A 14,249-nucleotide genomic window follows, 5' to 3' on the forward strand; every position below is an offset into this window, starting at 1 on the left:
AGTTTGTCTTATTTCCAGGCACTGCTGTCACATTCCTCACCTTGAAGCTACTCCCAACTTTGCCTTGTTCACCTCCATCATGTGTAAGGGGCCAGAGTCAGGTTTGGGAAACTAGGGAGGCAAAATTTAACTGATTTTTCCCTTGTGGTGCCAAGCAATAATGGTTTTTTTTGCAGTGCTTTAATTTTCCTCCCTTTCCTCCCCAGTGCCTGTGTTGAGAAAATAAATGGCCCTGATATGGGGGGAAAAGGGGCAATCAGATGATGCAGGTGTCCAAACACGTCATGGCCCCATCTGCAGGCACGAGATTGGAGGGCTCCTCCCTTCTTGGCTGATAAAAGCTGGCAGTGGCTGAGACAGGACTGAGCTTTGGCTGTGCCAGAGAGAGGAAGAAAAAAATCCCAAGAAAAACGCAGTGGAGAAGCAGCCAGTAGAAGAAAACCATCTGGAGGAACGTGAATACAGCACCAGGACAGCAAGGAAAATACCAAGAAGGTTTGAGTAAGAGGGAAAATCCCAGTGCCAATAGGGGGGTTACATCACCCTGATGTCTGGGGAGGGGGGAGAAAGGGGATTTTGAGCCCCCTCCCCATCCCATGAACTCAAGAAGGGAAGGGATTTACCCTTGCTTTTGTCTCAAGATCTTTGTTTTGGATTTAAAGGTATTTTGCAATGGAGGGTCATGATGATTATTTACTTCTCTTCTACCTGTAACAATCCAGCCAGGGAATTTAGGTGAGAAACAGCATGGCTCCTGATTTTATCTCCAGTTGGGTGATTTTCTCACCTTTTTCTCACTTTTACTCATTACCCTGCTGCTTTAATCCCCTTATCTGCAGATTTGCAGATGAAAACACAGGGAAAAGAAGCAACCTGTTTGTTTTCAACTCTCACAGCATGGTTTATTCAATAATTTTGGGGCTTTATTACTCATGCCCAGGGCCCTTTAGCATGGGCAACCCCTTGTTTACATGCAAAATCCCACACTGACTTCCAGAGGAAAAATTTGAAGCCATTTGGTGCCAGCTCTTATCTCCCCCATACAGATTTTCTCCAAGATCAATAACAAACTTCCCCTCTCACAAGATTTCTCTGGATATGAGAGATGAATGTGGCTTATCTCAATTTTAGGGACTTTCCTCACTCAAATAACTTTGTCAGATTTGACTGATGAATGGTGGAGGCAGAAACGGATTTAAGATGGATAGATTCAGCCTTCAGCCAGCTCAAGGATTTGGGGGTATTATAATATCTACAATGGAGATGGGTTCATCCCAATGTGCTGCTCTTGTTCGCTTCATAGTCATTAGGGAATTAATTGATTTAACCCATCTCCAAGGGTCTTCCCATAAATGAACCAAGCTATGTTGCTACTGTTGAAGAAAAATAATGCTATTTTCTTGAAGTAGTTTGATTAAATGTAGTGCTTAAACACATTTTTTGACATAGAAAGGGGCAGAAGCTGAGATAGCAATGAAGGATGATAATTGGATTTTCTTTCCTTGTTCTGTGACTCCAGTCAGGAAGAGAGGACTCTGAGGGTGCAATGGCTTTCTTCCTCAAACCACGGCCATGCACATGGGACCTTCCCCTGGACTACCACACTGCCAAACAGTTTGAAGGTAATCAGAGGCAGCTCGAAAGGAGCAAAAGTACCTGTTCCTTGTGTTTTCTGGGCTGAGATGTTCAGTGGGGTTGGAGATTCTCCAACTTCTCCTTCTGTCTCCCTAGGGCCTCCGTCTCCAACCTCCATTTCTTTGTTCTTCCATCTCCAGCCTCAACTGGATATATATCCTCCATCTCCTACTTCCACCTCTTCATACTTACATCTGCAGCCTCACCTTTCCTCTCCCTTTCTCTTTGAAAAGTCACCAGTGAAGGCATTTTGGGAGTGTATTTTCTCTAGGCTTAAATTTGGCTTCTGATCCATTCTCTGTTTTGCTTTTCAGTGGACGTAACCCTGGATCCAGCCACAGTGGGCCCAGAGGTGATCCTCTCTGAGGACCTCAAGGAAGCCACCTGGGGCAGACCTCGATGCCAGTGGCCTGAGGGTCCAGGCCGGTTCGACACGGACCCGTGCATGCTGGGCAGCAAGGGCTTCACCTCGGGCCGCCACTACTGGGAGGTGGAGGCCAATGGGCGCTTCTGGGCCGTGGGAGTGGCCCGTGAGTCAGTTCAGAGGAAAGGCCGGGTCCTCTTCAAGCCCAACACTGAAATCTGGGGCTTGCAGAAGTATGATGAGCTCTGCGTTGCCCTCACAGCTCCCTCCCACACCTCTGTTCCACTCCTCAATGGGGAGATTGGGGTCTACCTGGATTATGAGGTGGGACAGGTCTCCTTCTACGCTGTCAGCAGCCGCCAACGCATCTTCACTTTTCCTGCCTCCTTCAGTGGGGAGAGGGTCTTCCCCTACTTTTGCGTGCTCCTCTCAACCATTAAACTGTCCCCCAAGGGCTGATGCCCTGAAAGGATCCTCCCAAAAGCTGGTTGCATCACAGTGGTTGGAAATGCTGGTTGATGCTCCTCAACTCTAATTTTCCAAGTCTTGGAGTCATTTCTAACTCAGTTCATGGTCATTCCTTCATCTTAGATGTCTCTGTTTTAGGTTGTGCCATGGAGGTATTGGGTCTGAGCTCAGCACGGCTCATCTCAAGTTGCTAAATTCATGCAAAGCTTGTTAACAGGAGCTGGACTTCCCTGAGCTTGTTTTGAGATAAAATTTTCATTTTTTTCTCCCAAATACACTTCCTCTGGAAGGTTCCTTTTGCTGACCTCAGTGTCTGTGATTGGCTGGGCTTCCAGCACAAATTAAAATTCTTGATTTTTGCAGACTTTGTATTAATACCAGCAGCTATTCCTCATATTAAAACTTGTAATTTAATATTGTTTTATATCGTTTAAATCCCCTTGTTATCACAAGGATGTGCTCACATCCACTGCCCCCACTCTTTTCCTCTGCTGTTCCCTATGCTTGAGACATATTTCCAAGTACTTAGCATGTAAATATGCTCCAGATAGAATAAATTTCTTTTTCTCTAAGAAGTAGAAGGCATCTGGCCATCTGGCAATTCAGGCCATCACCAAGTTGCCCCAAACCCAAAAAGAGCCCCCAGAGCTGCCCTGCCACCCCACCCCACTCCCTCAGAACTATCTCATGTGGATCCCCAAAGTCTGCCTTGTCCCAGAAACACTTTGTTGGCCTCTGGAAACTCCAATAACTCCTTGCCCATGGATTTCAAAGTCTTCTTGAGATTTTCTTTCATGTCCCTGTGGTGCACCAGATATCTGGGAGTGAGAAGGCCTCCCTGCAGCACCCAAGGAGCTGACACAGAGGTTTGGAGGCCGTCTCATCCTGTTGCCCTTGCCTGAACTCTGCAGCTCATGTTTATTACAAATCCAGCTCCTCTCAGTGCTGCAGTGGGAGGAGCTGAGCCCATTGTCATCCAGGTAAGCACAGAGCCCACTACCACGGATCCGAAACCTGGAAGTACAGAGGACATAACCCATTTCAGATGGACCAGCAGGAAAAAGGAGAAAAGTAACACATAGGCTTCCCTCAGCTTCAGTTCTCAGGCATCCTTATGGGCACCAGCATGCCAAAATACTCACAGTGATCTATTTCTAATATGAAACCCAAAGTTTTGCAAGAGAGAAACAAACTTAATATAAAAAATCCAAACTTAGGATTTTCTCACCAAATGCATCACTCCCATCTTTTAGGTCAAAGGGGAAAACAAAGACCAGTTCCAGATGCAATGTTGCCCTTCCCAAATATTGTCCCATTGCTACCTCAAGTTCAAGAAGAAATGCACATTTTGTGGCAGAGGAAACACCAACCAACACCTTAAGAATGAAAAACATGGACTCACAGGTGAGATAGAGGTGAGTGATTCACCCACCTCCATGGCTGCTCCTCATCCTCCCGCAAAAGGCCAATCCAATGCTCTGAGATGCCTTTGTACCTCATCACAAAGCTCTGAAAGAGCAGGAAAGATTTTTACCTTCTTCCAACCAAAGCACTCCATTTTACCAGTTGCTTATGCTGCTTTAGGGCTTCTTTGGGGCTTGAACATTTCAATCTGCTACCAGAAAGTGTCATCTAGAAACAGGAGTTTATCCCTACAATCCTTGCAGCAGTTGGCTTTGGTGAGGAATTTGATGACATATTCTCAAATTTGCCCCAAATTCTCACCCCAGATCTTCAAAAAAGACCCTGGAAGAGCAGTCACAGAAACCAAAAGGTTTCAAATACAATGCTTTTGGATTTTTCCCCCCATGCCAAGCAAGTTCTCATGTCTCCTTACCAAGTCCTCCATGCTGTCCAGCATAGCCAAGGAAGCACCGAGTGCTGAGCAGTTGTCCTGGCTGTATGTCCAGTTCCCTTCAACCTCAGAAAAATAGTAGCATTTTCCTCGGTACCTGATCCAGTCAAAGGGGCACTGAAAGCAGGGCTGGGCATGAGGCTGAAAAGCTTGCACTGTCATTAAGAATAGAGCAACGTTAACGAGCACCACCTTCCCCTTGCCTCTCTGGGGTGGAGAGATCATCCTCCACCCCCCATGGCTTCCAAAAGTCTTCACCTGTCTCAACTGTAGGAGAAGAGAAAAATTAAGATACCAGGAGAGATCCTGTGAGAAAATAAGCTCATCATGGCCCAGCTTGTGCTGTTGGATAAGAAATAGAGGTGCTGCACCTTCAGAGAAGGAAATAGGGTGGTAGACTTCAAAAAAACACATTTTAAAGAGGATTTTCAGAGTAGCCCTATCCCTAAAAATGCCTTTGGATGTTGCTCTCTATCATTAACGCAAAAGTAGTGAAAATGACAGGACAAATGTCCTCTTATCCCTGCACACTTCTTGACTTGGTGGGACTCATGCCAACATCTCCAGGCCCCTTCTTCTCTGAAAAGAATACTTCTGTGTGACTGTACTCCTGAAATGGCTCCTCCTGTTGATTTTCTAAGGGTTTCTTGATGACGTCAGTTCCCACACCATGGAGATGGGTTTGTTCTTCTGTAGAAAGACTGCTCTGAAATGTCCTTCTCTCTCTCAGAGAGAACAGCAGCTTGGGTGGGCTTTGTCTTCCGCAGGAACATGGAAATAAATCTGTCACGAATTCAACAAGCCAAAATATCTCAGAGACATTACCTGTGAGACTAAAACTTCGACATTCACCTGCAAAAGCCATGGCTGTGATGAGCAGAGCTGTGAAAAGCACGGCCAGCATCACCTGGCAGGCGACACGTGCCTCTGGCTTCATCTCCATGCCGTGACCTGCAGGAGAACAGACCTTCAGTGCCTCTGCAGGGGCTCCCAGGGCAGCAGCACGCCACAGGCCATGCCAGCAGCATCGAGGGTTGGTCTTGTGCCAATGGCACTGGACTTGGGGTCATTTTGTGTGAGAAACAACCAAATATTCTTCTTCACCTGGAACAAAAGTAGCTATTTTTTTTATTTATGGGAGCTCTTTGGGGAACAGTTTCCTCCCCAGCTCCAGATGCAAACTCATGAAATGTGCCACAATTAAAAATCTGATTTAATTTCTGGGATTTACCTCATTATTAAAATTCAGTGGAGTTTTTTTCTCCACCTAAACTAACACACTTTGGGTCATGGTGCCTCCATTTCTGTGTCTTGTGATGCAGAATATGCACTTTCCCTTCACCATGAGCAAAGAAAGTTCTCTTTCCTAGGGGTTTTATACAAAAATCTTACAAAAATCTGTGTTTTCATCCAGTAGAACTTCCCCATTTTTTGTTTAAGATTTTCCCTTTTTGTTTCCATCATATGAACCAAATGCCATGGGAAATACCCTCCTCTCACCTCTTCTTCCTGGAAAAAATATTAGAAAGTAAGTCAGAAGCCAAATATTAAAAAAAAAAAAAGTTATATTAAAAAATTTAAAATCAACAAATGAAAAATCAACCAAAAAATGGGATATTTGTGGGTAAAAAAATATGCCTGAAAGAATCAGTTACTCAAGAGCCTCAGGAAAGTTTAATGCTAAATTTGAATAACCCATCTTGTCTGAAATTGGTCTGTTTAGAGCAAAAATTCTTTCTGCTGAGTGCAAAAATTTTCCCTCAAGGGAAGTGCCAGAAAAAGATTTTCCCCCCTACAACCTTACTTCAGCTGGGTTTGATTCTCAAATTACAGAAGTATCAAAATAAAACCCAAACCCAGTGATTCTACAGTTCACTGCCCTACAGTTACCTGCTCGCTTGTTCCTTTCCATGCCCAAAAATCCGGAATAAACTCTTATTTCCTCCATTTTTGGGGTTCCACCTCTACAGGTGCTCTTGCCTCACCTGCCAAGCAAAGTTTCATCTATCAGAGGTGTCACAAAGGCTCTCCATGCTCAATTCAAATTTTCTCACAATTTAAAATTTTCTCCCTGTACCATATTTAAACTTTTCTCCCCCCCTGAAGTTTTCCTGCACAATTAAAATCTTGTCCCTGCAATTAAAATTTCCTCTCCCCCCAGTTAGTTTTATCTGGTTAGTTATACTTTTCTCCCCTCAGTTAAAATTTTCTCCCTCTATGTCAAGTTTTCTCCCTGCAATTACACTTTCATCCCAAATTAGTTTTCCCCACCTATTAAAATCTTAAAAATTAAAATTAAAGTTTCCTCAGGTAACATTTTCTCCCTGCAGTTAAAATTTTGTGCTGTAATTAAATTTTCCTCCCTGTAAACTTTTCTCCCCAATCAAGATTTTCCCCCAATTAATACCTTCTCCCCTCAATTAATATCTTGTTTTCAGTTAATATTTTCTCTCCAAAATTAAGGTTCTCTCTACTAAATTAAAGTTTTCTCCCCCCATTTAAAATAATCTTCCCCTATTTAAAATCTCCTCAATTAAAATTTTCTCATGCAATTGAAATTCTCTCTTCCAGTCAAAATTTAAGACCACCTCCCCTCAGCCCCCAGGCCATCCCAAACCCTGTTACCTGTGTCTGCTCTGTGGGAACAAGCCCAGTGCTGCAGCACAACCTGCTCCTGTGAAGAGAAACAAAATATTTTAAAAAGAATGTTGTTTTGGGTTATTTTATTGTATTCTTAGGGATTTTCCTCGAGGGCAATGAAGAAGGGGCTTCCTGCCACCTGCCCGCCTGCAGAACCAGGGGTTCCCCTCCAGCTCCACCCAGCAACACTTCACCCTCTTTCCCAGCATTTCCGGAATTTTCTCTCAGCTAGGGAGATGGACAGTCCAAAAATGCTTTTTTTAGTGTGCAGTTGGAGGAAACACTGCTGGAGATCACTCTGTTCCAGGATGTCAGGCACCCCAGAACAGCGTTCAGGGATTCTACAAGGGAGAAGTACAGTTCCCTTCAGCACATTTTATAAGGATTTTTACTGTAAAAAAAAAAAAAAAAAAAAAGTGTTCTTGCAATTAAGCTACCCAGCTGCAAGTTTTACCCTAAAACCTAATTTATTTTGTGTTTTTTAGGGTTTTTTTTTAATTACTGGTCACACACCACTGGAGCAGCTGCCTTTGCAGAGGGCAGGAAGGCTGGCTGATAGCAGCTCACCACAAAAACTTTCTGTGACAAAGAAAAGGCTGAGGGGGGAAAAGAAACTAAAAACAATCATGAGACAATTAAAAACAAAAATAAAAATTACATAAACACAAATTTAAAATAAAAGTATTTATTTTACTTTAACTAAAAATGTTAAAATCATTTCAAAATAAAATAACACAGTGCTTTTCTTATTGGGGCCTTTGGGTTTATCTTCTTATTTACCCTATTTCTGTGTGGTGGTAATTATTGGGGCAAATTTCTGCATTTTGCTTGGTTTTTCTTTTGGGGTGTCTGAGGAAAAAACATCATTTTTGCCTCTGTAAAAAAGGTGTTGCTTTGTGAAACTGTGGCACTGACTAGAACCTGGGCTTAACACCAAAAACCCTAAGGGAGGGGAAAAGGTTACTGTAGGCTGGAAATTGTTGGTTGTTCCATGCAGTAGTCAAAGACTCCCAAACCTGGAGGAAACATAGGTCTAGATGGTGTAAAAGGATACATCAGGAGTGGGAGGATGGGCTTGCAGATGAAAAAGTCAAAATAAAATAAAGTAACAAAATAAAATTCATTAGCAGCAGGCAGCCAGATAGAAATCCAGATTCTTACCTCATCCTGGGCAGGAGCTGGGCAACCCTTGACCACATTGGATCTCTTTGCCCCAGGATAAAACAGAGACCAAATATTATGTCAAAACCAGCAGAATAAGTCACATGGAGCAAAAGGCATTTCAAGTCACTCCCAGCCCATATTCTGGGGAAGAAACACCAAATGTCACCTGTCTCTTCCCCACCTGCCTGTGGTCACACTGATATACCTCCTCACAGTGGAAAAACCTTATTTAAAGGCTTTTTGAAATTATTATTTATTAATTCTGCTTTCATAATGTTTAACACAACCACAAAACCAACAGATGTTTCTACAGCTCCAGGTGTGCCGCCTCTTCCTGGCTGCAGGACACCCATTCCCTCTTCACCAACTTCCATTTACAAGGGAAGGGTGTAGAATACACACACACACACACACACACACACACACAGATATATATATGTACATATGTACAATCTGAAAAGCAGATAAAAGCCCCAGCCAATACCATTTCCTGGAGCAGATGCAGCTGTGAGTGCGTAGTTCACAAGGCAAGGGGTTGTCCAAGGACAGTGTCACTTCTGGGCTGCTTCTGGGACCTTCTGAGCAACCATGGCTGGGGAAATTGTTTATGCTGATTTATGGCATCCTGGGAACAGTTCTGCTGAGAAGCATCATGGTAAGTGCTATTTTGCGGAGAAAATGCTTGTTTCAAATTTTGGGAAGTTTTATGGATTTGTTTACTTTTAGGTTTGCTTGCTTGCTTCATCTCCATGTTAAGGTTTCCAAGATCATGGAGAACATTGTTGTGGGTTCAATGTCTTCTGAGGTAGCATCCTGGCTTGAAAAGAGGAGAAATAAGAGAAAGGAAGGGATAGGAGAGGGTGACAGATATCTGGAAGCCATTTTGCTTCTGAGACTCTTCACCTGGGGGGCAAAATGGGTGCCAAGAAACCTAACATGACCTAACACACCTGGATGGGAAGGAAAGCTGCTGAGATCCTGTCTGGAATCCTGGTGGAGATGAGAGCTGGAGTGACCTTTGTCTCACCAACTCCCAGCTCTAGCAGGAGCTTTAAATTAAGCCAATTTCAGAATGGTTTCCCATCCCCCAAGATCCATCATTGGGCACCCAAGGATGCTCCTGAGGCTGCTGCAGCCCCTCCTCCACCTGAGAAGCCACCCCCACCCTAGACCACATCAGTGGTGATTTACTTCTTTGGAGGAATCAAAGAAGCTGTAAACTTCTGCTCAAACTCACCAGCTTGACAGAGGGGATTTTTTTTTTTCCTCTAAACCCCCAGTATTTTCATCTTTCATTTTTAACGCAAATGTGGCCTCTTTCAGCACCTGCCTTCTGTCCAAGGTGGCACAGGCTCCTTCTCATAGCCGGGGGGCTGGGGCAACTCATCCTGCTGGTCCTGGTGGTGGTGCTGAGTGTGCGGGGTGAGTAACCAGCTCTTATCTACACCTCACACTCCAGGGAGCAGCCAGGGAGGGGAAATTGGGGTTTATTTCAGCATTTCAGGCTTTGGAGGGGACAAGGTTGTCCTGTAGAGATGCGACATCACCCATCAAGAATAAGCCTATTCTGAGTAAACCTGGATTATACCCATAGCTGTCAAACAAGGGTGAAGAATACAAGCCATGTTTTTCAGGCTGGCTTAAACAACTGTATAAGAAAATGAAACCCAGTTTTGTGGGGTTTGTGGTTTTTATCCCCAAATGGCTGCAGCTTCTCACCCCGGAATACTGCTCCAAGTTTTTCAGGGGTCCCCACAGCCAGTGGTGACAAGCGCTCCGCAGCCAGGCAGTGGGATCCAGGGAAGGAACCAAGTGGAGCAGTGCATGTTTTCATCCCTGGTGCGGTATTTCTGCAAGCCCTAAGGGGACAACCCCACAGGTAATCCCCCTTTCAATCGGACTCTGCTGGGAGATGTTCAGGTGAGACCTTTGTGGGGATCTTCTACTGCAAGAAGAGAGACCCTTGGGGTTGTGAGACCACAAGAGTTATTTGGCAAAGAGGAGTCTTGCAAGGAAGAATCCTCTTTTCCATGCAATTTTGCTGATCCGTCCTCCATGGAGGAGCAGGATCAGCCCTAGGGAGAAGATTCCTTGCCACTCTTCCTCCATCTCCACTGGCCAATAATGTCCTTGTGGTCACCCAGCCTCAGTAACCTTCCTTCTCTCCAGTGGCTGGTAAAACCACATCGATGTGGAAAACCCAGCAATGGGGAAAGAGCTGGGGTGTGGGATGGGGTACCTTCAGTACCTTCAGCTGGTGGCTTGGGAATATCCTGAGAGCCCTTCGGAGTGTCTCATGGCTTTTTCTCCCCTTCAGCCTATGCTGGCTGTAAGCTGTGTCCCCAGGACTGGCAGCTTCACAGGGAAAGATGCTACTGGCTTTCTGAGGAACTGGGAAACTGGACTCAAGGCATGAAAAACTGTGAGAACCAGGACTCCCAGTTGGTGGTGCTCCAGGACAAGAAAGAAAAGGTAAATAGGGAGAAGAAGGCTTAACAAGGACACAAAAGTCCTGATTTTTAGGTGGGCAGGGAAGAAAAAAGTGCCTATCAACAGGAGGGCTTGGAGAAGCATTCAAATTAGGGGGGAAATTCATGTCTCATGAATTTGGGAGTCACATTTACTCTGTTAATTTGATTGCCATGAAACCCTCCAGAGAGAGATTTTGGGAGCAACTGGTCACTTCTATTTTCCAGGAGTACATCAAGACTGTTACAGGCAAGAGCCCACCACCAGTGTGGATTGGATTAAGGTCACATCAGAAGGTGTGGAGATGGGTAGACAACACACCTTTCAACCCCAAAATGTGAGTGTATCCACAGTCTGTTGGTGTAAACAGCAGCTTTGCTCCATTCCAGACCCAATTCATGCTCTGACCCATCTCTCCAAGATGTCGGAGTTTATGCAAGAGTCTCATATTCCCCCCAGCAAAGTTCTGTAGAACAAAGGTTGTGGAACTGTACCGGAGCACAGTAACCCCACAGTTCCCACCAGACCCATGCAACAATGTGTGGAGCTTTTCATGCTCCACACGTGCTCCTCGTAGATCTTACTGCAGGTACAGCAACTCTCCTCGAATCTGGTCATCCTCCACCAAGAAATGATGCATGCACAGTGAGACAGTGCAGGAAAAGGGCAGAACAACCCCACCCCACATCTACTTTTCTGCAAGATTTGGAGAGTTTCCTCCTCTTCAGCAACACAATTTTTGTTTTACAGGCTTGGCACCTCTATGCTCGAGATGGATGAAGGGTGTGGGACACTGAGAGCCAAGGACTTTGAGGTTAAAAGATGTGATGCTGAACACAAGTGGGTTTGCAAAAAAAAGCCTTTCCTTCTCTGCTCTGTGACAGCAGAGATGGAAAGAAAAGCGATGCCTCCATCTGACAAACACGCACCCCAAAATGCCCACCCCACAAGACACTTGCTGCCAATATTTGGGGTGAAATAGCCCCATCCTCACAGTTACAGCTTTGCAGGGTTTGGAAATCCTCTTACCATGAGGATCATGACCAGTTTTGGGGATGCAGATGAACCCCTGAGCTGGAGGATCAGAAAGGCCTGTGCCTCAGGCACAGTGCTGATAAAGCTTTGGCATCAATAAAAGTTTATCAAACTGGTTTGCTTCAATTTATTGAAATAACACAGGCAAGAGCACGAGTGGCACATCATGTAAAGTTCATATATAAACATTGCAAATTTCAACTCAAAAAAGCTTTTGTGAGTGACAGATATTACCTGTATGCATCTCTCCATCAGTGTGCTGAGAGTGTCAGCACACTGATGCAAGTAACTGGGTGAATGCAGGCAGCTGGGTTTTGCTCAAGTTTTGAGGATCTGGAGGGGTTTGTTTCTCTTCTGAGTTGTTTTGTTGTTTGTTTTGTTGTTTTTGTTGTTGTTTTAGGGTTATTTGTTGCTGCTGTTTTGGAGAGGTTTTCTGTTTTGGTTTTTGTTTATTTGTTTTTGAGGTTATTTTGATTGTGGGTTGGGGTTTTATTTGGTTGGTTTTGTTGTTTTTACCAAATTCCCTCCTTTTTTTTGATCTCCTTCAAATGGTAGAGAAGTGTGCAAGAGGCAGGGAAGCCTCTTCAGCTCTGGATTTGGAGGGAAGGGAAGAGAAGTTCTGGGAAGGGAAGTTCTGGGAAGGGGAGGGAGGGGAGATTTGGTTGATTTTTAAGAATCACCTCCTACAAGATCAACAAGCTCCATCACAACAAGTAGGAAATGAAAGGCAGCTGGAGACTGGAATGACAGTGTTGTTCCTAACTGAACTCAAAAGGAAACACACACCGCAGTGAAAGCTGGGACAGATTGTGCAGGAGGGATACAGAGCTGTTGTGATAGCACCAGGAAAGCCAGGGCCAGCATGGAGATGAATCTAGCAACATTTCTGCACATGAAGGGCAACAAAAGAGAGTTCTATGTGCAGTTGTAGCAAATAGCAAAAGGAATAAAAGGACAGCTAGGGAAAATGTAAACTCTTCCTGGATGGGGGAGAGGTGCTGATAACAAAGAACATGGAAAAGTCTGAGATATTCAATACCTTCTTTGCCTCCATGTTTTCCAGTAAAACTGTCCTTGAGGAATCGCAAGCCCTAGAAAACAGAGGAAAGTTTGGAACATGCCTGGCCCTCCACAAAAGGAAAAATAGATTAAAGACAGCTTAAACAAACTGTACATATATAAGTTCATGAAGCATAAGAAGTTGGACCCACAAGTGCTGGGGAAGCTGCATGATGCCACTGCAAGTCCACTCTTTATTACCTCGATATGTCATGGCAACTGGGAAAGATTCCTGAAGAGTGGAGGAAAGAAAATGTTACCTCTATTTTCAAAAGTGGCAACATGAAACATCAAGGGTACTACAGGCAGAGCAGCTTCAACACAATCTCTGGGCAGATAAAGGAACAACTAATCCTAGAAGCCATTTTTCCAAACAGGTGAAGCACAACATGGTAGTCAACACGGATTTATGAAGAGGAGGCCATGCTTGACTAACCAGATAACTTCCCACAATGTGGATGATGTAACTGTTTTGGTGGATAATGGGAGAACAGTGGAAGTTGTTTACATCAATTTCAGTAAGACTTGTGACACTGGCTCCCCTAACAGACTCAGAACAGCTGGCAAAATACAGGTTAAAGAAGCATACAAAGAGGTGGATTAAAACAGCCTACCTGCCAGGCCCAGAGTGTTGCAATCCCTGGTTTAGAGACAAGACATTAGTGGTGTATCCAAGTTTTGGGATCAGCACTGTTAAACATCTTCACCAATAACCATGAGTACATCTTTCAGCAAGTACACAGTACACAACTAGAAGGACTAGCTGATCTATAAGGTGATTGTAGATCAGAGATAAGGTAAGATTCAGAGGGTGTTGGTCCAACAGAAAAAGGATGTTGGAGAGAAATCTCTTTAAGAGCAACAGGATGAATGCAGATGTCTGTGTCTGGGGAGGAAAAACACATAGCACTGTTACATGCTGTGGCCTGGCTGACTGAAGAACAGCCCTGCAGAAAAGGATTTGAGGACTTTGGTGAACAAGCTGACCATGATATAGTGATGCAAGCTGATGGCAAAGGCAGCCAACAGCCTCCCAGGCCACATTAGGAAGGGAACTAAAAGCAATGTGAAGGGAGGTGGTCTTTTGGCTCTACTCATCTCTAAAGCCACACATGGAGCACTGTGTCCAGCTATGAGCTCCCCAATACAAAAACAAGATGGACTTACTGGACAGTGAAGCACTACAAAGATGACTAGGAGACTGGAACATCTTCCAAATGAGGAAAGCCTGAGAGAGCTGAGACTGCTCAGCCTAGAGAAGAGAGGCTTGGGGGTGCCTTACCCCCATGTATAAATACCTGAGGGGTTGGAATGAAGAGTGCAATGCCAGGCACTTTTCAGTGCTGCTCAGAGACAAGAGGCAATGTGCACAAATTGAAAACCATGGAATTCCATCTGAACACAAGAAAACAGTGTTCTACTGTGAGGCTGGTCAAACACATTGCCCAGAAAGGTTAAGACATTCAATGAGCAACTGGGTATGGTTTTCAGTAACAAGTTCTAGCTGTGAGCAAGAGAGTTGGTCTCATGAAATGTTTTCCAATAGAAACAATTCTGTTA

General features: G+C 44.5%; 1 protein-coding gene across 7 annotated transcripts; it reads left to right on the plus strand.

Annotated features, from left to right (window-relative positions):
- The first annotated feature begins 461 nt into the window (after positions 1-461).
- LOC106629450 (butyrophilin subfamily 2 member A2) lies at positions 462-12,119 on the plus strand. 7 transcript variants are annotated; one of them, XR_012578129.1, is made up of 10 exons: positions 1,048-1,240; positions 1,520-1,622; positions 1,950-2,323; positions 3,721-3,882; positions 5,090-8,781; positions 9,450-9,548; positions 9,865-10,005; positions 10,444-10,598; positions 10,823-10,932; positions 11,346-12,119. XR_012578129.1 is itself a non-coding variant. In XM_026794361.2 (5 exons), the coding sequence occupies exons 1-5, from the start codon at positions 1,175-1,177 to the stop codon at positions 5,270-5,272; spliced, it is 888 nt and encodes a 295-aa protein (XP_026650162.2). In that variant the 5' UTR covers positions 1,048-1,174; the 3' UTR covers positions 5,273-9,434. The 7 variants fall into 7 exon arrangements, 6 of the variants coding, with proteins under 6 accessions (XP_014123417.3, XP_014123416.3, XP_026650162.2 ...); XM_026794361.2 differs by lacking the exons at positions 9,450-9,548; positions 9,865-10,005; positions 10,444-10,598; positions 10,823-10,932; positions 11,346-12,119 and having other exon boundaries at positions 5,090-9,434; XM_026794362.2 differs by lacking the exons at positions 9,450-9,548; positions 9,865-10,005; positions 10,444-10,598; positions 10,823-10,932; positions 11,346-12,119 and having other exon boundaries at positions 3,721-3,871; positions 4,964-5,238.
- Positions 12,120-14,249: the final 2,130 nt, after the last annotated feature.

The sequence above is a fragment of the Zonotrichia albicollis genome, chromosome Z (assembly GCF_047830755.1).
Source record: "Zonotrichia albicollis isolate bZonAlb1 chromosome Z, bZonAlb1.hap1, whole genome shotgun sequence".
NCBI classification, from domain to species: domain Eukaryota; kingdom Metazoa; phylum Chordata; class Aves; order Passeriformes; family Passerellidae; genus Zonotrichia; species Zonotrichia albicollis.